This window comes from Ochotona princeps, chromosome 29, assembly GCF_030435755.1.
Source record: "Ochotona princeps isolate mOchPri1 chromosome 29, mOchPri1.hap1, whole genome shotgun sequence".
Taxonomy (NCBI): domain Eukaryota; kingdom Metazoa; phylum Chordata; class Mammalia; order Lagomorpha; family Ochotonidae; genus Ochotona; species Ochotona princeps.
In genome coordinates, this window is record NC_080860.1 from 2,985,977 (window position 1) to 3,008,496 (window position 22,520).

A 22,520-nucleotide genomic window follows, 5' to 3' on the forward strand; every position below is an offset into this window, starting at 1 on the left:
CCTTCCTGTTGGATTTCCTCACAGAGGCACACCTGGAATGTTCTTAGCAAGCCGTCATGCCCCGAATGCAGCATCTCAAGCAGGGCTCCCGACCACTGCCTTCCAGTGCCTGAGGATTCCCGCCAAGCTGGCTCCCGCCGTGGGCATGTCTGGACGCGGAGCAGAGCACGGGGTAGCAGCTGTGGACAGTCCTGCAGGCGAATGTCCCAGCAGGCCAGGCACCACGGGCCTGGGTCACCCTGCTCCGAGCACCTGTGCCCTGTGGGCAACACTGAGTTCAGCATGCTGCCCCCACAGCCGTTCCAGAAAGCAGTACAAGGCGGCCTTGGATGAAAAGAGAGTCCACAGCGCACACTGAGCCGTTCTCAGCAGCACCCTAGGGTGTCGATGGGAGCGCTGCAGCCTCCCTGCATCCTGGAATCAGATCTTCCCTGGCTGGGGCCCCATCAATGTGAAGGCGACACCTGCACAGCCACCCGGAGCGAAGTGACGATCACCCGGAGCGAAGTGGCAGGTACTTGGCAGCGTCCAGGCCGCCAGCTCTCCTGGGCGTGCTGAAGGCAGGAGGCAGGAACAGGTGCCCGGGACAACAGCTGCAGTGACACTGGCTGCTGAAGGTGCCGGCTAGGATGCCCACGTCCCCCACTGGACTGTCGGGGCTTGACTCCCAGTTCTGGGTTCCTGCTGGTGCAGCTCCAGGAGGCTGCTGATGGTCACACCCCCAAGGGAGACGTGATAGAGGCTCCTGCTCCTGCCTTGGCCCCACTCCTGGCATCAAATAAATACTTAAAGAAAAAAAGTAACATTCAATGTACAATAGCTTCAAAACAAAACAAGAGAGTACTCCGGCCACACGGCTGGGCCCAGCCACTTGGTGAGGAATCACCTACACACGACACATGGAGCCGTTTGCGGAGCTCTCACTGCCTCCAGCCTAACTGCGCTCCGCACAGGCACTGCGCACACCCCACGGGCACGGGACCTGGCCCTGGCCCTCACACAAGGTGTTAGCCGGAGGGCGGCTGCCAGCGAGAGGAGCAGCCTGGAGTTGGAGGCTTCAGAGGACAAGCAGGACCATGCGCAGGCAAGATCAGCCACCTTAAGGAACAGCTCTGAGCCCAGCAGGGCGCTGTCTGCCCCGGTGCCATCCTGGGGAGTGGGGTGCCTGCCGGGCCCTGCAGTGCTGCCCCTGCCTGACCTGACCAGCCCCGCGGGCTCCGGTTGCCTGTCACTGTGCCCGTGGGCCTCGGAGCAGATCAGCCCCAGGCGCGTATAGCCAGCACAGGGCGCAGGGGCCTGCTGACAATCGGGCCCCTCTAAGTGGGTACCCCTGGCATTTGTTAAAACAGGGAAATTCTCTACATTCGTTTTGGAAAATGAGGATCTAACATCAAAAGAAACAGGAACAGAGTTTATCAGAATACACACCAGATCAAGTTCAGCAGGGCCGGCTGGCCTCTGGGACCCCCAGGAGGCCTGGCTCCTCGGGGGCCGCCCGCGCCTGCCCAGGCGGGGCTGGCTCCATTGCCTTGGAATCTGCATCAGAATTTTGCCTCTAATTAGTCTGACAGTAAAAAAGTATATTCTTCTCGAGGACAGGTACAATCTCTGCATGGTAAAATATCCTAATTTGTATTTTGTTACAAAAATATACAAAATACTGCTCTGTCTCCGGGCCCCCTCCGGTAGGCCCCCGGCGGCTGCAGCTGGCCGCACAGTCACCTTTCAAAGCCAATGAGCACACCTGATTTTGAGTGAGAACAAGTAAAGAATCTCTTTTAAAATTTATCAGTGGGATAATCATTTACATTATCTTAAATCTCATTTTTTTCTCCGATTATTAAAGCAGGACAGACGTGCAGGTGGGAGCCTCTGCCTGCAGCCCTGCGCACAGCGGGGGGAAGGCCACTTCCTGTCGGTCGAGCAGCTCATCCACCATGCAGTCTTACAAAACACTACGTCCCACTTCAGTGTTCTGAAAATACTATCTGGCATCTTTGAGTGACTGAATAACATTTTTTTAAAAGAGTTTAAAAGGAATCAAGTATTCAAACTATTTTCAACTAGCCATTCAAAAAAATGGGTTCCCCTCCCCAAATCCTGCGTTTTAAAAAATATATTTAACATAACAATTGGCATTAACTTATATTTGCTCATCATAAAAACAAAAAAAATTAGAAATCTTACATTACAGAACCTTACAAATATTTATCATACAAGGAGGAGGTATATCTTACAGGGTTATCTGGCTGTATCGTAAGGCAATCAATCAGACAGATTTTTTTTGTATGTCCTAAATGTGACATCAAGGAAATTCTCGAAGGTGATCACTCCTGAGAAATCTGAACGCCGGTAGGAGGCAGCACTGTGCTCATGCCGTGTGGTCCTCGCTGCACAACTTTGACGAAAGCAGACTGAATGAGAAAGGAATAAATTTGGTGCCTGCACCAACGTAGAATTTGTTCTGGAATTCTACCCTAAAAAACACAAACAGGAAACGCTCGTGTTAATGTGAGGTGACATCGTTGTGCCACAGTCCCTGGTCGGAGGCACATCTTACGTGCAAGCTAGTGGCAGAAACACTGTCAGGCGGCATTGCCCCATGTGTGCCAGCCAGGCGGACCCCCGCTGCCACGAGGAGCCTTGGCCCAAGTCCTGAAGGCCTGAACTGTGACTGGAGCCGGTCTGTGGACCAGGCTGGAGGACGGCAGGGCACCGGGAGGCCCAGAAGGGGCGCACACAGAGGCCCTGTGATGTCCACCCTGCTTCTGTCACAGCAACAACACACCTGCAGGGCTGGGGCAGGAGGCACCTGCCGGGAGGAAGCCGGGACCCCATGGCGCGGAGCCCTGAGGCTGGCTGTGGCACTCACCAGTGGAGGCGGATGGCATGGAGAAACGCCGACAGCCCTTCCATGATCAGGAGGATGAAGATGGTCAGCACGGCAAACAGCGCGATGAAGGGCAGCAGCAGCAGGACCCCGTAGGTGGTGTCCACACGGAGGCCCACGCGCATGAGCATAGCCCACAGCACTTCGGACAGCTCTGCGAAGGAACGTACCTTGCGAGTCTCTCGGTGAGCTAGTCGGATGAGCACCCCCCAACATCGCGGGAAACCACACATACGGTGACGCACAAGCCACGTGTGCAGCCCGCCTCTCCTGCCCGTGGCAGCCCGTGACCGGCTCACACACGAGCCTGACTTGGCACTCGAGAAAACCAGAGGCCTTCTCCCTTCCCCCATGGGTGGCAGGTGACAAACCTGAGCCATTACTGCCTCCCAGCAGGTGCACCAGCAGGCACTGTGGATGGGACACAGGTGGCCCTGCCATGCTCACCCACCTGCTACCACTCTGCTTCTCTGCCACATTTTTATCTCTGTCGGACCGTCTTTGCCTTGAATTGCCCATCTTTGTAAAACATGCCAGGAGTTGGCACAGACCAGAAGAGGGCAGCATAGCTACAGGCCTCGCTGTCTGTGCAGGTGACTGACCTACAGCAGGCAGCCAGCAGCAGCAGGGGACAGCAGGGCGGTGCCGGGAGCTGACCAGGACGGCGAGTATGTTACTACAGGCTGCGTGGACCTCATGCCCACACTGCCACCCATACACTGTGGCCATGGCAATCTGACCACACTTCCATCACCAATCATCCACACCCACCCGTGGTCAGAGCTGGTCAGCGCACTGTGTGCTTGTCATGAATAAATGTTCGCGCGTAGCAGGAACGCTGAGCACAGTAACGGCACCAAGCACACCCTGGAGCCTGGGCCTCGGCCAGTCTCAACACCCCTCCTGACTCAGGCTGGTTTCACAGCGTCCCCAAGGCCAAAAGTCATGCCCGGGATGCCTGGGCTTGAAGGGCAGTGCAGACACCTCCCCAGCGCTTGCGGTTCACAGGGAGACTGGCAGAGGGTGGACGTGTCCTCAGAAGCTTCCAGCGCCCCTGGAGCCCCCCGAGCCCCCTGCAGCCTCCCACAACGCAGCCAGGACTTACGTGCGTGAGCCAGGCTCAAGGCCCAGAGCCGTAGGTAGGAGGCCGTGTTGGAGATGCAGCCGAGGCAGTACTCAATGGAGTGGATCGCCTGGGTCATCAGGATCTCCCCAAAGTTAAACTGTGAGAGCAACACACATGTCGGAGTGCCCACAGGCCACGCACAGTTGCGGTCTGCGCAAGCGGCTCAGCACTGCAGGGGAAGGACCAGCTTCCAAAGACCGCTAGGCGCGGGTCCTGTGTGACGGGCAGGGAGACCCGGCTCTGCCACCACAGCCTCTGTCCCCCCCCTCCTCTGGTCCCCAGCACCATAATGGCCTGAGTCCCACACTCCACAACAGCCCCTGCGCATGTCTGGACCAGCCTCGGTTCACACGTTCGCGGAGAAGGTTCACCTTTTGACTGATCCTTGTGGGTAAAGCACAGGGACCCTGAGGGCCAGCTGCAAACAGGGGGACGCGACGGTCTCCCAGGCCGGCTTCTGTGGTTCTGCGACCCTGATTAAGTGTGCTTGGTCCCCAGGGAAGATACCAAAGTGGCTCCCCAGAACACGGCGGGGACAGTCGGGAGCTGTCTAGTCCTCACTACACAGCCAGGCAGTTGCCAAGGGGCGGGCAGTGAGAGCTGGATCTGCCTGCCCAGCCTCACTGCCTTCCGCACCTTGTGGACTGGGCCGTGTTCCCCAGGAACTCAAGTGTCGAAGCCCTAACGCCGGCCTACTGGCATGTGAGGCAGGGCCTTTAAAGGGACAGCTCAGACTGCCGGAGGTCATCGAGGTGCAGCCTGACACCACAGGGCTGTACAAGAGGAAGGGCCCCACGAGGACACGGCACGAAGGTACTGCCTGCAAGCCAAGGGCAGCGGCTGCCCACCCGCCTCTTGTCCCAGACGGGAGAGCAGTGGGAGACATGTTTCTGCCGTGTGCGCCCCAGTCTGCGGGGTATGACTGGGGCAGCTGCATGCTGTCAGCAGCAGTCAGGGCTCCAGGGAGGGCTCCTGCCTGGCCAGCCCCATCCAGGCTCAGCAGGGCTCGGCCTTGGGGCGCACAGCAGGTCAGCACGCCCTTCTCTCAGCTGCAGCCGGACTCCCAGTGCGATGGAGCCCAAAGGCCCAGAGGAGGAAGCAGACTCAGAGAAACCAGCCTTGCAGGCCCAGAAATTGGTCACCATTCCCAGACCAGCCCTGAGCCAACCCCAGACCAATCCCACACTATCCCCAAACCAGTCCTGAGCCAACCCCAAACCAGCCCCGTGCCATCTCCAGACCAGCCCAGTGTCAATCCCAAACCAACCCTGAACCAGTTCTGAGCCATACCCTGATCCCAGGTGGAGGGTGGCAGCACCGCCCGCAGGCCCCAGCAGCACCCCGGAAGCCTGCAGCCCTGCCCTGTGTCCGCTCACCTCTTTGCACAGCACATCCCGGGAGCTGTCTTCCTGTGGGTCGCCACCGCCCTCAATGTCCTGGTTCCCGAGCAGTGACACCTCCTCCTCGCTGTCCTTCCTGACCAGGGTGTACCCACTCTGGCAACCAAAGCAGACCAGTGAGTGCCTGGCACCACACGGCCAAGACAAAGCCAGGGGAAAACACACCGGTGTTCAACAAGTCAGCTCTTCAGGAATAAAAATAAATTCCTTTAAAGGAAAACTAACCACTGCATATTCATCAGGATGGCCATTGCTGGAGACTAAAGCAGCAAGCGCTGGCAGGGCAAGGGCTGGGGAGGACACTGCCGCACAGTCACTCGGCGGCTCTGCTGCAGAGCCGACCCCGTGAAAGCTGCCATCAGACCCAGGGAGGCGAGTCCACACCCCGCGCTCGCCACAGCAGCATCAGCCGCCTCATCCATACTGGCACGAGCCGAGTGTCCATCGCCAAACACAGCGTGGTCCTCCACGCAATGGACTGCTCCTCCACACGGGACAGTGGGCAAGCCACTGCCTGTGACTCTGGCATCCTAACTGAACACGGGTTCGAATCCCAGCTGCTCTACTTGCGATCTAGCTTCCTGCTAATGCGCCTGGGAAAGCAGTGACAGATGGCACAGTGGCTAGAATTTAGTCACATTGCTTAAATTAGTAACTTCCAAAAAAAGCACCAAAAGGGAAGAATGTGGGGCTGGCACTGTGGCCCAGTAGGCTAAGCCACTGCCTGCAATGCTGGCGGTTCGAGTCTCAGCTGCTCCACTTCCAACATAGCATTCTGCTACTGTGCCTGGGAAATCAGCATAACGGCCCGAGAGCTGAGGCTCCTGCACCCACATGAGAGACCCAGACGATGCTCCAGGCTCCTGGCTGTGACCTGGCTCAGCACTGATCCTTCTGGCAATTTCAGGAGCAAACCAGCAGATGGAAGATTTCTACCTCTTCCTCTCCTCCCTCTACCTTGAAAAAAAAAAGCAGGGAAGGAATCGGAAAAGCTTCACCAAGCCGAGCCATGCTGAGGGTCGGTCAAGCCCCAGCACAGCCGGCGGCCCCCACCTCCCTCTAAGGCAGCCTTGGCAGTGACATCACAGGCCTGGCCTTGCCCCGAATCCTACCTGACCTCAGCAGCCTCAGCTCACACTCACCCTCACCCCAACCTTGCCCACACTCACCCAGCTCACACTCACCCGGCTCACACACTCACCCAGCTCACATTCACCCGGTTCACACAGCCAGCTCACACTCACCCGGTTCACGCCGAAGCAGCTGCGCCCGTTGTGCAGCCACAGCAGGAACAGGGGCTTTCCCAGGAAGAGGACGGGCACCGACAGGATGACGATGCCCAGCAGCAGCCTCTGCACGTGCTCCTGTGGGGGCACAAGGGAGGGCGTGGGGGCCAGGCCAGGCCCACGGTGCACAGCTGCCAGACGCAGGCTCTGCAAACCTCGGTGAGCCACAGCTGCCAGGCACATCTGCTTCTTCCCACCACCTCAACTCGAGGGCAGCCCTCAGGACACAGCAGACAGACAAGACAATCAAAGGAAAATTGCAGAGTCAATCCCAGCTAGTAATTATCTGAAAACACTGGAATTGGAAAACACAAGCCAACACTCTTGTGCACTCTTGGGGCTTATGGAGATTTGATTATTATTTGTTTTTAAAGATTTATAAATATGTTATATTTATATTATAAATAAATGAATATAAATGAACTATAAATATATTATAAATATGAATTTTTTTTTACTTGCAAGTCAGAATTTAGGCTTGGAGTGGTGGCTCAACAAGCTAATCCTCCTCCTGCAAGCAGTGGCCCTGCTTCCCATCCAGCTCCCTGCCTGTGGCCTGGGGAGTTGCAGCAGAGGATGGCCCAAAGCCTAGGAACCCTGCACCCACAAGGGAGACACAAAAGAGGCTCCTGGCTCCTGGCTTCAGATCAGCTCAGCTCAAGCCATTGCAGCCACTTGGGCAGTGAACCAGCAGATGGAAGATTTTTCTGTCTCTCCTTCTCTTTGTAAATTTGCCTTTCTAATAAAAAATAAATCTTCATTTTTTTTTAATCAGAGTGGGACAAACAGAGAGAACGCAGTCTTTCATCCGCTGGTGCTCTCCCCAGATGGTCACAGCAAACGGGGGCTGATCCGAAGCCAGGAGCCAGGAGCTTCCTCCAGGTCTCCCAAGGACGCAGGGATTCATGGGCTGCAGCCACCCAGTGTTGCCTTCGCAGCCCATAAGAGGGAGCTGGACTGGCAGTACAACAGCAGCCACATATGGTGCCAGCCCTGAAAGCAAAAGATTGGCCTATTATGCCACCACGTGGGCCCCCATTTGATCATTATTATTATAGACTATTGGAGGACTATGGCCCATCCCCCCATCCCTAGATGTTACAGTCATGGAAAGAGTAAACTAAAACATGGAAAATTTTTACTTCTCTAACTCTTGCAAATAAAGAACTAAATCTAGGGCCTGGGGTGATGGCTCAGTGGCTAAAGTCTTTGCCTTGCACGTGCCAGGATCCCATATGTGCACCAGTCTAAACCCCAGCTGCTCCACTTCCCATCCAGCTGCCTGCTTGTGGCCTGGGAAAGCAGTCAAGGAAGGCCCAAAGCCTTGGGATCCTGCACCCGTGTGGGAGACTAGGGAGAGGATCTGAGCTCCTGGCTTCAGACTGGCTCAGCTCTGGCCATTACCGCCACTTGGGGAGTAAATCAACGGACGGAAAATCTTCCTCTCTGTCTCTCCTCCTCTCTGTATATCTGACTTTGCAATAAAAATAAATCTTAAAAAAAAAAAAAAGAAAATTATGAACAGGAGAGACATAAAGAAAAGTTACGAAGTACCACAAGGGCACAAGCATGCAGCCGTAAGGAAAGCCGAAGTCCTCGGGGGTGAGCCCGGCATGATAGCATGGCAGGCACGGAATGTGAGGAAAAACCGTCGGGATGTGTCCCTGCCCTGGGAGCGGGACCTGGCTGCAGGCTCCCACAGGGTGAGCGGCTCGCAGGGCAGAGAGAAGCACCTCCCGGCCCTGGTGGGAGCTCGCAGCGCAGAGAGGAGCACCCCCTGGCCCCGGCGGGGGCTCGCAGGGCGGAGAGGAGCACCCCCTGGCCCCGGCGGGGGCTCGCAGTGTGGAGAGGAGCACCCACCCACCTGGCCCCGAGAGTGGGAGCTCTCAGCACGGAGAGGAGCACCCACCTGGCCCCAGTAGAGACCGCTGGTGGGACTGGCAGGGAACAGAAACATGTTGATAAACTCGATCAGGATGCTGGGTGCCACGCGCGACGTCTCGGCCGAGTAGACGAGCCACTTGTAGATGATCATGAAGATCAGGTAGCCAAAGATGCAGAGCATGAACAGCAGCTCCGGGATGGAGACCAGGTAGATGTTGAAGTTCTTCCGGAAGTGCCTGGAGAGCCACAGTGCTGGGACAGGCCTCAGTGGCCGAGTACAGAGCAGGGGCCAGCCCCAGCGGCCACCACCAGGATGCCAGCGTCCCATACGGGAGTGCCATTGACTAGCAGCCACTCCACCTCCCATCCAGCAGAAGAAAGCAGCAGAAGACAGCCAAGTACTTGGCCCTGCCACCCACGTGTCAGACCTGGGTGAGCTCCTGGCTCCTGGCTGCAGATCTGCCTGGGTTCCTGGCCCAGCCCTGGCCACTGCAGTTATTTGGGGAGTGAACAGCAAATGGAAGATCTCTATTTCTCTCTCTCTCTGTGTGTGTGTGTGTGTGTGTGTGTGCCTCCCTCTCCATCATTCTCTTACAAGTAAACCTTTTTTAAATGTTGACTCTGGAAATGAATACAAGCCTACATAGTGTGTGTCTCCACTTGAGCATAAGCCCTGGAGGACAGAAACCTCCCAGCGTCCATACTGCCGCGTCTCCCGTGCCTGGCCCAAGCCTGCACTCAGTAAGCACCGGCCAGATCGAGCACTCTCTGAGACCACATGGATTCTGAACGGTGCCACAAGCCGGGCACCATAATGGTCGTTCTCAGCCAACCCGTGCATCCCACCACCAAGAAGCAAGGCTTAGGAAACGCCAAATACAAGACTTCTAGTACAAGGACTGCTTTAAAAATATATACTTACAAATGGTTAAATATTCCCAGAACGACACCAAAAGTCATGTGAATAATTCCTAAAATCACAGACATTTTCATTTTGAAGGAATTTAGAAAAGTGAGGCGGTTCGTGGCCAAGTTCCAAATCTAAAAACAAAACAGAGCAGGAGAGCTCCCTTCAGCAGTGGCAGGCAGCGGCCGTCAACCTACAGACAGAGCAGGGCAGAGGGAGGTCTCGGCCAGGCTCACAGGTGCCAGAAGAGCAGCACACTGCGGGCTAGAGACGCGGGCGGAGATGCCCGGGCGGGAACGGAGCGAGAGAAGAGAGCGACAGAGTGCAGAGAGCCAAAGGCCCTAGGACGCCAAGGCACAGCGGGTACAACGGGTTGGAACACGCTCGAGGCATGTGCTACACGCTCCCTGACCTGGGGGTTCTGTAACACAGCTCATCCAGGGGGCAGAAAAGTGCCTGACCCTGTGGGATAGCTGGTGAAGCCTCTCCAGCGCCGCCTCCAGCACCAACATCCCTTACAGGCGCTGGTTCAAGTCCTGGCTGCTCCACTTCCAATCCAGCTCCCTGCAAATGTGCCTGGGAAAGCAGCAGCAGATAGCCAGAGTGTTTGGGCCTCTGCACCCACGTGGGAGACCCGGAAAAAGTTCCAGGTTCCTAGCTTTGACCTGGCCAAGTTTTGACCAAAGAGGCCATTTGAGGAGTAAATTGCCAGATGGAAGATCTCTCTCTCTGTAACTCTGCCTTTCAAATAAACAAACAACAACAACAAAAAATTAATGAAATAAATATAGCAGGAAAGAACCAGACTGAGCCAAGGACCGAGCACAGGACAGCTCTGATCGCAGCCCCTCTAGCGCCCGGTCGTGGGACGAATCACCCCAGTCCTCCCCACAGCTCAACTATGAGAAGAGAAACAGGGCCTACTAGGACAGGAAAAATCTGATTTTTGGTTAAAATTCTAGAATTAGTATTTGGGGCTAGAAAGGGGTGCCAAGGGCTTCCCCGTTTTGCCCGGGGGCACAGTTGTGGGCAACACAACCCTGACAGCATCTCAGCATGGGGGTCAGACCCAAGTTGGGGTCTCCACAGCCACCTGGCCAGGACCCAAGTGGCCAGCAGTGGCTCCCAAACAGGAACAGGCTGAGACAGAGAGGAGCAGGCTGCTGGCAAAGAGAACTGGTCTTTTGTCAAGATTCACTTATTTGAAAAGCAGAACAAGAAAGGAGAGATTTTCCATCCGTGAACGGCTGCAGTCACAGCTGGGCTAGGCCCTAGCGAGGAGCCTGCAGCTCTGTCCTGGCCTCCCCCATGGGTGGTAGCACTCCGGCACCTGGGCTCCCAAGGGCCTCCTGGGCAGATAAGCAGAAAGCTGGAGAGAGGGTGAAGTGGCCAGGCCTCCTGCCAGCACAGACAGGGCCGAGACGTCCTAAGCAGCAGCCTACCACGGGGTACCGTCACACCCGCTTTGAGAAGCAGAGACGGACAGCAGCATCAGCTGGTCCTGCTCCAGAGGCCCTGCCCTCAAGCTGGCAACTCAACCCAGGTCTCCACGGAGCCACCATGGCACCTCCCGGGGGCTGAATAAGCAGAGCTGGAGGCCGGAGCCGTGGGTACCCTGCCATGAGGCGTAACACCTGCTGTACGGCTCGTCATGCATGTGTGCAGTCCCCTGTGCGCAGAGAGAGATTTGGTGCAAAACCACAGGAGCTCAGGTTACTGTGGTGCAGAAAACACCCACCTGGGGGTTGGCTCACTCTCCAGGCTGCTGCGGAGACCTGACCGCCGTGAGCCCAGCCCTGCCCCTAGCCCTGGTGGGTGTCCACAGGACACAGTCCTGAGGTCTTGGGAACATTAACAAGGATTTCAGGAAGCTGCTGCCTAACCCTCCGGCCACCCCCTGGCCCTGGGCCAGCAGGTCCCCCTCAACAGTCTGGGGTGTGGGAAGATGGCTCCCACGGGCCCCGTGGTCCCGAAAAGGGGGAAGGACGCCGGGATCAAGAAGGCCAAGTTGAACCGCCCGTGAGCGTGCGGGATCCTCAGCTTAGAGAAAACGCAGAGACACGGTCCTAACAGAGCCCCGAGGAGCCCAGGGGCGTCACGGTGACGCTGGGACCCTCCAGGGAATGCCGGGACAGGAATGGGTCATGATAGGAACACGAGACCTCAGCCTCGAGGCACCGTTCCTGGTGGTGTTTTATGTAGCAGATAAAGAGCTGTCCTCTGCTCAGGAACCCGCAGCACCTCTGCCATCCGCTGTGAGAGCTTGCCCCTCCTCCCTGATGCCACCTTCTATGGGCCCTGTGTCGGAACGCCCTCCGATACATTCAGCCCCTTCTATCTTTTTGGTTTGAACCAGAGAAGCAATAACAGTAAGTTTCAGGAACTCCCACATGAGAAATTTTGACGAGCTGCTTGCAAAATAAACAAGTAAAAATTCCACACATACTACAGCACTGCGGACTGTAAGCACACAACGCTTGGATCTGAAAGTTTTCCACCGATCTCACTCCTGAGCCACTCCCCAGAGTACCCGCAGCCCCACGCACGGCTCCGAGGGTCTCTCCCTGCGGGGACAGCCCGGGGACGCCCACCTCCCTACAAGCTCACTCAGCAATGCTAAGCCTTCTGCACAATGCAGGGTTGCACCTCATCTCCAGGTGGTCCATATCCCAGGCCTGAGCCTCGTGGGGACCCCCCTCATGAGTGGGGGCGGGGGATCTAGATCCCTAGGGGCTACTGTTCAGTTTCCTTCTACAGACACTTTCCAGTCAACCAACTGCACGAGCAGGCCCCAGGAAGACGCCCAGCCCCCTGCCAGCTCTAAGACATCACACGATTCACTTCAGAGTGCAAACTCACTCACACATACAAAGAGGAGTCTGGAGCGACAGCATCCATCCCATGGTTCCCGGGGGCAGTGGCTGATGGCTCGGGGACCTGGGACCCACGTGGAACATGCATTGCATCCCCAACTCTCGCCTCTGGCCTGGGCCCCCTCAGACACTGTGGGCAGCTAGGCAATGAACCAGCAAATGAGAGCTATCTCATTCTGTCTCTCTGAAGAAAAACTTTTTTAAAAAGGAAAAGAAAGGAAAGGAAAAAGAAGCACGCCTGGATATAGCTCTCTCTGAGGCTGACTTAGCCTGGGCGCGAACCCCACTCCCCAAGGGGACTCAACCGGCCCTGACTCCATGCACAGTGACGCGCTCAGGACACTCCGTGAGGTACTGACATGCAGCAGGGAGCGGCCAGAGCACCCACCCTCACGCACTGCTACCGTGAGAACCAGTGGGAACACAGGAAGGAGGTGACCGCAAGGGAAGGGCACTCACAGGATCAATGCCAAACGGGTAGGGGCCTCGGAACACCCCAGGAACACTGGGATCCAGCTGCAGAACCCGGGAATGCCTGACGACACTGTCGCTGTAACACAAAGCAACGTGAGGCGGCGGTCAGAGGCAGGACGAGGTGGCGGGCAGTGCCAGCGGCCACAGCTCCCAGCGGACACTCACTTCCACAGCACCAGGCCCTTCCGCTCTGCCGCAGGGTGGCTGGCGCTGTACATGGCGGACACGTTCCATCCAGAGCCAAACAGGTTCATGGACTTGGAGAAGCAGTCATTGTAGATGAGGCCGGTGTACACGGAGAACAGACCCATCAGCAGCAGGATGTAGCGGCCATTGAAGAACATTCGCATGATCTGGGAGAGAGGCGAGGGCCACGGCAGCTAGGATCCGGGGGGGTCTGTGACCACGCCCCTCGGGGCACTCCACAGTCCCCAGCCTGACCCCAACATCTAGGTGACAGGCCCCACACCTGAACCGTGCGGCCACCACTCATCTCCTCCGGGGTCCTCCCAGGCAAGCAGGGAAGAAGCTGACAAAACACTGGCAGCCCATATCTGGGTGCTTGCTCCGTTCCCGGGCCCAGCTCCCCTCTGGAAAGCCTGGCAGGCAGCAGGGGGTGCCCAAGTCCCTGGGGTCCTGCTGCCCCCCATGGGAGACCCCAACACTGGCTAATGCACCCCAGTGGGACCTGCCAAGTCGGTGCGTTCCCATGTGTACCTCCTGGGACTGGCTGAGGCTGGGGTGATTCTCATTCAACACCAGCAGGAGGGCAAACAGGAACATCACAAAGCCGTGTCCAAAGTCGCCGAACATCACCGCGAACAGGAAGGGGAAGGTGATGATGGAGAAGAGGGCTGTTGGGGAGAAACAGTGTGACAGGCCAGCACGGGACGGGGCACGTGTGACAGGCCAGCACGGGACAGGGTTCGTGTGACAGGCCAGCACAGGGACGGGATAAGTGTGACAGGTCGACATAGGATGGGGTACGTGTGACAGGCCAGCACAGGACAGGGTTCGTGTGACAGGCCAACATAGAAAGGGGGGACAGGGGACGTGTGACAGGCCAGCACGGGACGGGGCATGAGCCCACCTCCTCCAGGCAGGGCCATGAGGGCCAGCCAACAGCTGCACACCACCTCAGGTGACAGAGAAGCAGCACGAGCCTGCCTCCTCAAACCCCAGGACATGTGCTGGGCGCCCCACCTGGATTCACTTCTCTGTAGCTGCCCACCCCGTAGGCATCCACAATGTTCTGGAAGCCCTCGGTGAATTTGTTGGTACGGATCAGGGTCGGGGGCGTCTCTTTGGTTGGAATTGTATTCATGAAGGAGGGAAGTGTGGCGCCACTCTCTCGCTGTCACATAAAGGAAAGGAAACAACTACAAGTCACCTCATGGCCAGGCTGCCAATCACCTCACAGCCTGGCTGCCAATCACCTCACAGCCGGGCTGCTGATCACCTCACAGCCTGGCTGCCAGTCAACTCACAACCAGGCTGGCGATCACCTCACGACCGGGCTGACAATCACCTCGTGGCCAGGCTGCCAATCACCTTGCGCCCAGGCTGCCTGCCTGGCCCATGTTATGGGCAAGTCCACACTTGGACTGAGCAGGAGAAGGCTCCTCTGCAAGGGCAAGGGTTGTGTCAGGAAACCCATGGGGGCCGTGGAGTCCCAGAAGATAGAAAAATTAGTCAGAAAAACACCAACAGTGTAGCACAAAATGGGCACTGGTATGAATAGGCAGTTCAAAAACAGAAAATGAGAAGGGTCCAGTACGGCAGCCTAGAGCCTAAAGTCCTCGCCTTGCACACGCCAGGATCCCATATGGGTGCCAGTTCTAATCCCGGCTGCTCCACTTCCCATCCAGCTCCCTGCTTGTGGCCTGGGAAAGCAGCTGAGGACACCCCAAAGCCTTGGGACCCTGCAAGCACATGGGAGACCCAGAGGAAGCTCCTGGCTTCAGATTGGCTCAGCTCCAGCTATTGTGGCCGCTTGGGGAGTGAACCAGCGGGCAGAAAATCTCTCTGTCTCTCCTCCTCTCTGTATATCTGCCTTTCCAATAAAAATAAATAATAAATCTCAAAAGAAAAAAGAAAATGAGAAAACACATCCAATCACACGCCCTAAAGTGGAAGGCAGTGACTGTCCAATCAACCCAGCAATTGCACTTGGGGAACCGCCCCACAGATGGACTGGCTGGGAACACGTCAGGTCAATCGGAGGTCACTGCAGTGTTACTGAGCAAATGGAAACCACCGAAATGACCAGAGAGCTAGCCACATGAGGCATGGTGCTCGCCCAGAATACTAAAAAGTTATTACCAAAAGAAAAAAAAGTCTTTTGCTCATGAACAGCCTTGGAAAAGCACATCTGCTGCTGTGTGACACCGGGCCGGAGGAGCCACACACCGGGCCTGTGACACCGGGCAGGAGGAGCCACACACCGGGCCTGTGACCACGGGCCGGAGGAGCCACACACCGGGCCTGTGACCACGGGCCGGAGGAGCCACACACCGGGCCTGTGACCACGGGCCGGAGGAGCCACACACCGGGCCTGTGACACCGGGCAGGAGGAGCCACACACCGGGCCTGTGACACCGGGCAGGAGGAGCCACACACCGGGCCTGTGACCACGGGCCGGAGGAGCCACACACCGGGCCTGTGACACCGGGCCGGAGGAGCCACACACCGGGCCTGTGACACCGGGCCGGAGGAGCCACACACCGGGCCTGTGACACCGGGCAGGAGGAGCCACACACCGGGCCTGTGACACCGGGCAGGAGGAGCCACACACCGGGCCTGTGACCACGGGCCGGAGGAGCCACACACCGGGCCTGTGACACCGGGCCGGAGGAGCCACACACACTGGGCCTGTGACACCTGGCAGGAGGAGCCACGTCCCACCGGGCATGTGACACCTGGCCAGAGGAGTGACAATCTGGGCCTGTGACACCAGGCCGGAGGAGCCACGCACCAGGCCTGTGACACCAGGCCAGAGGAGTGACATCCTGGGCCTGTGACACCAGGCCAGAGGAGTGACATCCTGGGCCTGTGACACCGGGCCAGAGGAGCCATGCACCACTGGGCCTGTGACACCAGGCCAGAGGAGCCACGCACCAGGCCTGTGACACCAGGCCGGAGGAGCCACGCACCAGGCCTGTGACACCAGGCCAGAGGAGTGACATCCTGGGCCTGTGACACCGGGCCGGAGGAGTGACATCCTGGGCCTGTGACACCGGGCCGGAGGAGTGACATCCTGGGCCTGTGACACCGGGCCGGAGGAGTGACATCCTGGGCCAGAGGAGCCATGACCTGGGCCTGTGACACCAGGTTGGAGGAGCCACGCACCAGGCCTGTGACACCGGGCCAGAGGAGTGACATCCTGGGCCTGTAACACCGGGCCGGAGGAGTGACATCCTGGGCCAGAGGAGCCATGACCCGGGCCTGTGACATGGTTCTGCATTCCTTCTACTCCAAACCAGGGAAACGTACCACTTATCCAAGACATGGGCTGCTGGCTCCCTAAGGCACCCCATGTCCGGGCCTCCCTGCACGCCCGTGCCTTACCGAGCCCTCCTCCAGCGCCTGGCGCAGGGCAGGCAGGTCGGCCTCAGGGCACCAGACCTCGGCGATGAGGCACTTGTTGGTCACGTCCAGGCTGCACATGTTGAGCATGTGGTAAATGGCCTTCGTCTTCTTCACCTGGACCACGCGGGCGTGCACGGACTCGGCGGCCTTGCACAGCACCTGCCGTAAGTAGTCCTCAGTCTTGTGCAGCACCTGGGAGAGCGCAGACACGGACTTGCAGCAGGGTCACCCAGGACCTGCCTCACGCAGCACAGTGCCGGGGAGCGGCTCAGCTAGGGAGCCTCGGAAGCACCTCTCAACAGGACACGATCGGCTGTCACCCCGGGGCAGACAGCTCCCTCCCAGGGTTTTCGTTATTCCTGAGCTTGGGCCGGTCTCTGCCACCAACACCCCCCAGTCACCCCCCGCCCGGGCCATTCTGTCTGCAAAATCCTCTTTTGCACAGATGGGTCAGCACCTGCTTCTGGCCGCCCGCCACCGGGAGGAGGCCTCACAGACACCAGGGCAAGCAGGAACTGAAAGTGCAGGCCACACGGTCCCCGCCACACCACAAAGGGCCGACGTGCCTTGTATCATCATCAGCAACAGCCACCCAGCACATCAAAACCACCGGAGGACCTTTGTAACTTCCCACCACAACCGCCCGGGTGCCTCGCAGGCTAGTAAGGCAGCCGCCCGAGGCGGGAATGGCAGGGCAGAGGTGCCCACGCCCAGCATGACAGCCCGGCGCAGCGGGCGGACTCACGGTGTACAGGTCCTGGATGCGGGTGTTCAGCCCCTCCTGGATCTCTCTGCGCTCCTCAGCAGTACCGGGGTAGGGGTAGACGTGGCAGTGGTAGCTGCAAGGCAGAATCCAAGAGCCTCAGCTCAGGCGGCTTGGAGCTGCCCTGGGAAAACAAGGTGGCCGGTGGGCGGGGACACAGGCCCCTGCCATGGGCAGTCGCTGTGAGGACAGCAGCTAGCACTGGCTGAACCCCACACACTGGGCACAGGCTCACCCAGACCCAAATCCCACCACGCCCTCAGTGACCCCTGGCAGCTCATTTGCAATTCCAGCTCTCTGAAGTGCACCAGCCTTCTCAGGCTGAGATCACTCCCACCACAGCAGAAGCAGGGCAGCCCACCGCTCTGGGCAGGGCGGCGGGCAGCACCCCATGCTGCTGCTGCTGCCCAGGTGTCCATGAGGCAGCGGGCAAGGTCACAGGTACTTCCTGCTGCCACACCTCACGTGCATGGGTGCTCCATGCCCCACCACCACTTACATCTGCCTCCTCTGTTAGACCCACAGGACCCCAAGAGAGGAACTGCTCTCCCGTTTTACAGAAAAGGAAAACGAGGCTTGACCACTCGTCCAGGTGATCCCAGCAAGGACATGCCAAGTGAACGGGACAGCAATGCCCACGCTTTGCCACTAGGAGCCTGGCTCAGCCCCAGTACAAGGAGAGCACCGCCCACGCCGTGTCACTGGGACCCAGCCTCACGCCCCCTCCCCAGGACAAGGGAAAGCACTGCCCACAGCATGCCACTGGACCCTGTGGTGATGGCACAATGTGGTGTGCAGCTGAAAGTGACCAAAGGCTCGGAACAGGAAACCTGGAAATCCTGTAACACTCCTCTTCGCTACACAGGCTAGTGAACACACGGAAGAACGTGAAATGGAGTGTTTCTTCTTACCAATCACAGATCTTCTTAACCTTGTGGCCAATCTGCTCTCCCCAGAAGGAGATTAAAAACACACACCACTTCACCGCTTCTCCCTGCCGAGGCAAACGGACAGTCGCAGCTCAAAGCCCATCCCCAAGTTAGGGCGCCAAGGGGCTAGCTAATCCTCAATGCTCCATCCCTGCGGATCCTGGACACGCGAGTCCACCCAGTCACTGAGACACCCCACAAGCAACACACAGGGCCTTTCCTGTCCCATGTAGGGTAGGCACTGGGGCACCAGACACCCACAGTCCAGCCCGTCCCCTGTCCCTGGGTAGCTCTGCGTCCTGTGGTCAGATGGTGCCAGGCGCAATGTCATGGTGGCAACTCATGATCCTGACTACACATCAGGGTAAGTCAGAGGCTCAGGCCACACAGCCGCTGGCTGCAAGCTCAACAGGTACGAATGGACAGCACAGGCAGTCAGACACCTTTCAGCACGAACAACCAAACACAAGAGCACGTGTTGATGGGCCCACAGACAGGTGAGCCAGGCCCATGGACCTAACGCTGTGGCCCCAGGGCAGAGGCTCTGTCCTCAGAGCTTGAGGTTCAGAGAATACAACACATGTACCCAGCACCACACAGCAATGAACAGACAAGATACAAATCCCAGGCCCAGGAGGGGAGGGCTGTCGAGAAACCAGGGTGAAGGCAAGGCGGACGGGGCCGCTGGGGGAGACCACATCCCATCCACGGTGCCGGTTCAGGTCCCCACTGCATCGCTTAGGAGCCAGCTTCCTGCTGACAGAAACCCTGGATGCATCAGTGGATGGCGGCTCACTCAAGAGAGCTGGCCCAGGCGCCTGGCTCCCGGCTCCCACCTGGCTTAGCACGTTGCTGCAGGCATCTGCGGGACTATCTGGGTAATGAATCAGCAGATGGAGGATTTCGATTGCTCTTGTTCTCGTCCTGCCTTTAAAGCAGACGAGAAAGAAAAGGGAAAAGGAAAAGGATAAGAAAAAGATGGGAGGGTGACACCAGCCTCGGACAGGTGACATGGGCAGCGTTTCAGAACTGTCCAAGCCACTTGGACAGAACCCTCGGAGCATGCAGACTCTGGTGGCGGTTCCTCATCCCTGGGTCCTGGGACATGTGCAAAGTCCTGAGTGGTTCCCCCTTGTCTCTCCTCTTCCCCCAGGAACAATAAGAAGAAAGAGCAAATTCAGAAGCAATCAGTTCACCATTTTCTCTAAAGCTCAATCCTTCCCACGCTGATCAACCATGTAATCATTATTAAAAAAAAATTTAAAAAAACAGAAAGCAAAAAGATGGGCGGGGGAGACAGAGAAAGGGCAAGCTTGGAAGCCTCCTGGAGAGGCGGCACTGGGCAGAGGAGGGAGCTGGGTGGGCAGTGCAGGATGAGCCTTCCCCCCAGGGAATGGCGGACACGGAGGCCTTGCGAGCTGGTGGCCGAGGGGTCCTGTGCAGGGACAGGACAGGGACAGCCACAGCCTCTGTGTGGCTCGGTCCTGACTTTCACAGGAAGCCGCTGGTGAGTGAAGCAGAGGAGTGAGGCTGGGGCACAGGCTGGCTGAGGAGTCGGGGGTGCCAAGACAGGAAGTGCTACCAGATCTGCGGAGGGCTTAGGGTTGCGGTGTAAACAAGGTCTTGGGGAAGCCTGAGGCTTCAGCCTTGAGTGGAGACGGCCCGTTGGAGGTCAGTTGGAGCCCTGAGGGGGACACGGCTCACAGACCCTCTCACAAAGCCACAGGTGGCAAAAGAGCCTGGTGTTCAAGCAGGGCAAAGCGAGGTCCACCTCCAGGGCCCAGTGCTTCCACAGGAAGCCACACGTGGGCACGAAGGGCAAAGAGAAGAGAAACTGGGCCTGGGCACAGGGCAGGGAAGGCCAGGCAGGTGCATCCTTCAGCCAAGCAGAACGCACAGTTGAAGGAGAGGAAGTGAGGGGGTGATAGGCGAAAATTAACCCTCCAGGGCTGAGCACCAAGAACCCAGTGCTCCACCACTGAGCGAAACAGCCACAAACACGGCAACAGAGACCTGGCCGAGCCTGGGGCGCTGGAGCTGCCACAACCAACCTATACCAACAGGTACCCAGGAGCGCTGACGTGAGTGGGCCTGGACAGGACACGGCCGATGGAGCCGTGGGTGGGCCTGGACAGGACAAGGCTGATGGAGCTGTGAGTGGACACAGCTGACCCCCGAGCCAAGTGTGGGCAGGACAGCTTCATAAGGCGGGGAGTATCTAGACTGAAAGCCCGCTGCAGGCGCACCCTGACCCAGTGCCTCTCATCCTCACAGACGGAGCACAGAGGGCAAGACTGCATCCAGCAGCAAGCAAAGTGAACACTCCAGGCAGAGGACATGGAACCACAGCCAGCGGGAAGGGTATGCCAAGATGGATGTGACACCACCACCCACCAAGGACACACGACCCGAACGCGATCACGGGAATCATGGTCAAACCCACAGAGGAGTGGCCCAGGAACACCTAAGGAATCTTGCCAGGAGAAGGAAGACCGAGGCCATGTGGTTCTGAAACACGCCCTCTTCTGCGACAGCAGGCTGAGGCTCAGGGCGGCCTGGGTACCTACAGCCACGCCCTGACCCCAACGGTCGGACCGTGGGCCTCGGGAGAACACGCAGCGTGCTGCAGGCTCAGGAGGAGAGCATTCCTCAGCCCAGCCACGGCTTCGCATCCATCAGTCCTGGGCAGCAGGTGGCCCAAGAGAACTCACCGTCTCAGGGTCCTCGAGGAGCTCGTCCAGCTCTGCGTAGGTCAGGATGGTATAGCCCTTGCAGACCCGCCACAGCATCTTCTCAAAGGCTTCCACCTTCCCTTGGTTAATCAGGCCGGACACGAACCTAGCAGACCACAGAGAACACCTAGGTGGAGGGGAGGCAGCGGATGCTGGGAACTCCAGCCAAGGGGCGGCGCAGATGTTGGCTCGGGCTCGAGGGCACCCTGGCCCTGCTGGGTCTCCAGCCGCACCGAGTTCTGCGAGTTCCGGCAATTACTTAGCAACAAGAGAGATCTGCCATCTGCTGTTTCAGACACCTGCACCAGGAGCCTGGAGCTCCTTCCTGGTCTCCCGCCGGTGGCAGGGGCCCAAGCACAGACATCATTTCCCAACGCCCTTCTGGGCACGTGAGCCAAGGCTTGAACCAGAGGCTCCCAGGTGAGATGCCACCTTCTCTAGTGCAGATTTCACTGCACCACAATGCCCACCCCACACGCAGTATGTTCTAAATGGCAGCTGAGCCTAGAGATGCAAGCAGCAAGACCAGCGTGAGGGAAGGCAGGGTGGCCAGGCAGCCACTGGGGGCAGAGGAGGTGGGGGGTGTACCCAGCATCCCCAAAGCTGAGGCACACGCCTGGAGGCAGGGGGTCTGCCCTGAGAACTGACCAGCAGGGGTGAGAATCCCCTCGGGTCTGGAGCTTAAGTTTACACTACTGGGGCCATCATCATGGCCTAGCAAATTAAACTGACACTTGTGTGCCGGCATCATCTGTGGGTGCTGGTTTGAGTCCCAGCTGCTCTGATCCAGGTGGCTGCCAGTGAGCCTGACTAAACAGCAGAGGAGGGCCCTGGACCGGGGGGCAGCCTGGACCAGGGGGCGCCCTGGGCCAGCCTGACCGTTGGCCAGTGAGCCAGAAGACAGAAGACCTCTCTCCCCCTTAAATCAATCTTTTCTTTGTAAACTGACGTTACCTGCACAGTCATTGAAATACCCGTGAACAAAAGCCACCCTGAGAGGCAAACGTAAGTGGGCACAGGCTAGGAGGACACCCCAAGCCCACGGTGGGTATGCCAGGCCCAGAGTGGGTACTCCAGGCCCACAGTGGGTATGCCAGGTTACAGCAGGTATGTCAGGCCCATGCTGGGTGTACCAGAACCTGGTGGATGTGCCAGGTCCATACTGGGTATGCCAGGCCCTGATGGATGTGCCAGGTCCATGCCGGGTGTGCCAGACCCCAGGGATGTGCCAGGCCTGCAGAGGGTATGCCAGGCCCTGATGGGTGTGCCAGGCCCATGCTGGTTGTGTGTACCAGCAGGTGTACCAAGCCCTGGCAGGTGTGCCAGGCCCGTGGTGGGTATAAACCGCCACTCTTGGGAACACATGCTTGGGCTCACCAACTCCCTCCAGGACAGAATCAAAACACCTAAGCTCACAACTACGCATTTGTTTTTTAAATTCATGACTAGTAAAAATCACAACATGAGGAGATGGGTTACTATCAGTTTAAGTGAGCAACGAGGAGATGGGTTACTATCAGTTTAAGTGAGCAACGAGGAGAGCCTTAAAAAGCAGGATCAATAAGAAATCCCATGAGCACGGCCTGGCCCTTGCATTTCTGGCCAGCAGCGCCTGACACTGTGCTACCAGTAACACACCAGACAGCGCCTTTCACACAGGGAGGCTGC

The 22,520-nt window shown here is 58.0% G+C and overlaps 1 protein-coding gene across 1 annotated transcript in view; it reads right to left on the bottom strand.

Annotated features, from left to right (window-relative positions):
• Positions 1-2,132: 2,132 nt before the first annotated feature.
• The window catches only part of ATP6V0A2 (ATPase H+ transporting V0 subunit a2), a 29,609-nt gene continuing 9,221 nt past the window's right edge, over positions 2,133-22,520 (bottom strand). The window contains exons 6-20 of the mRNA XM_004595411.2: positions 20,832-20,958; positions 18,103-18,185; positions 17,174-17,267; positions 16,408-16,620; positions 14,044-14,194; positions 13,558-13,694; positions 13,006-13,193; positions 12,826-12,916; positions 9,509-9,627; positions 8,612-8,822; positions 6,661-6,780; positions 5,393-5,512; positions 3,996-4,113; positions 2,873-3,044; positions 2,133-2,477 (exon numbers count right to left, since the gene is read on the bottom strand). Coding sequence (XP_004595468.2) covers positions 2,372-2,477; positions 2,873-3,044; positions 3,996-4,113; positions 5,393-5,512; positions 6,661-6,780; positions 8,612-8,822; positions 9,509-9,627; positions 12,826-12,916; positions 13,006-13,193; positions 13,558-13,694; positions 14,044-14,194; positions 16,408-16,620; positions 17,174-17,267; positions 18,103-18,185; positions 20,832-20,958 — 2,050 coding nt within the window. The 3' untranslated portion in view covers positions 2,133-2,371. The remainder of the gene's footprint in view (positions 2,478-2,872; positions 3,045-3,995; positions 4,114-5,392; positions 5,513-6,660; positions 6,781-8,611; positions 8,823-9,508; positions 9,628-12,825; positions 12,917-13,005; positions 13,194-13,557; positions 13,695-14,043; positions 14,195-16,407; positions 16,621-17,173; positions 17,268-18,102; positions 18,186-20,831; positions 20,959-22,520) is intronic.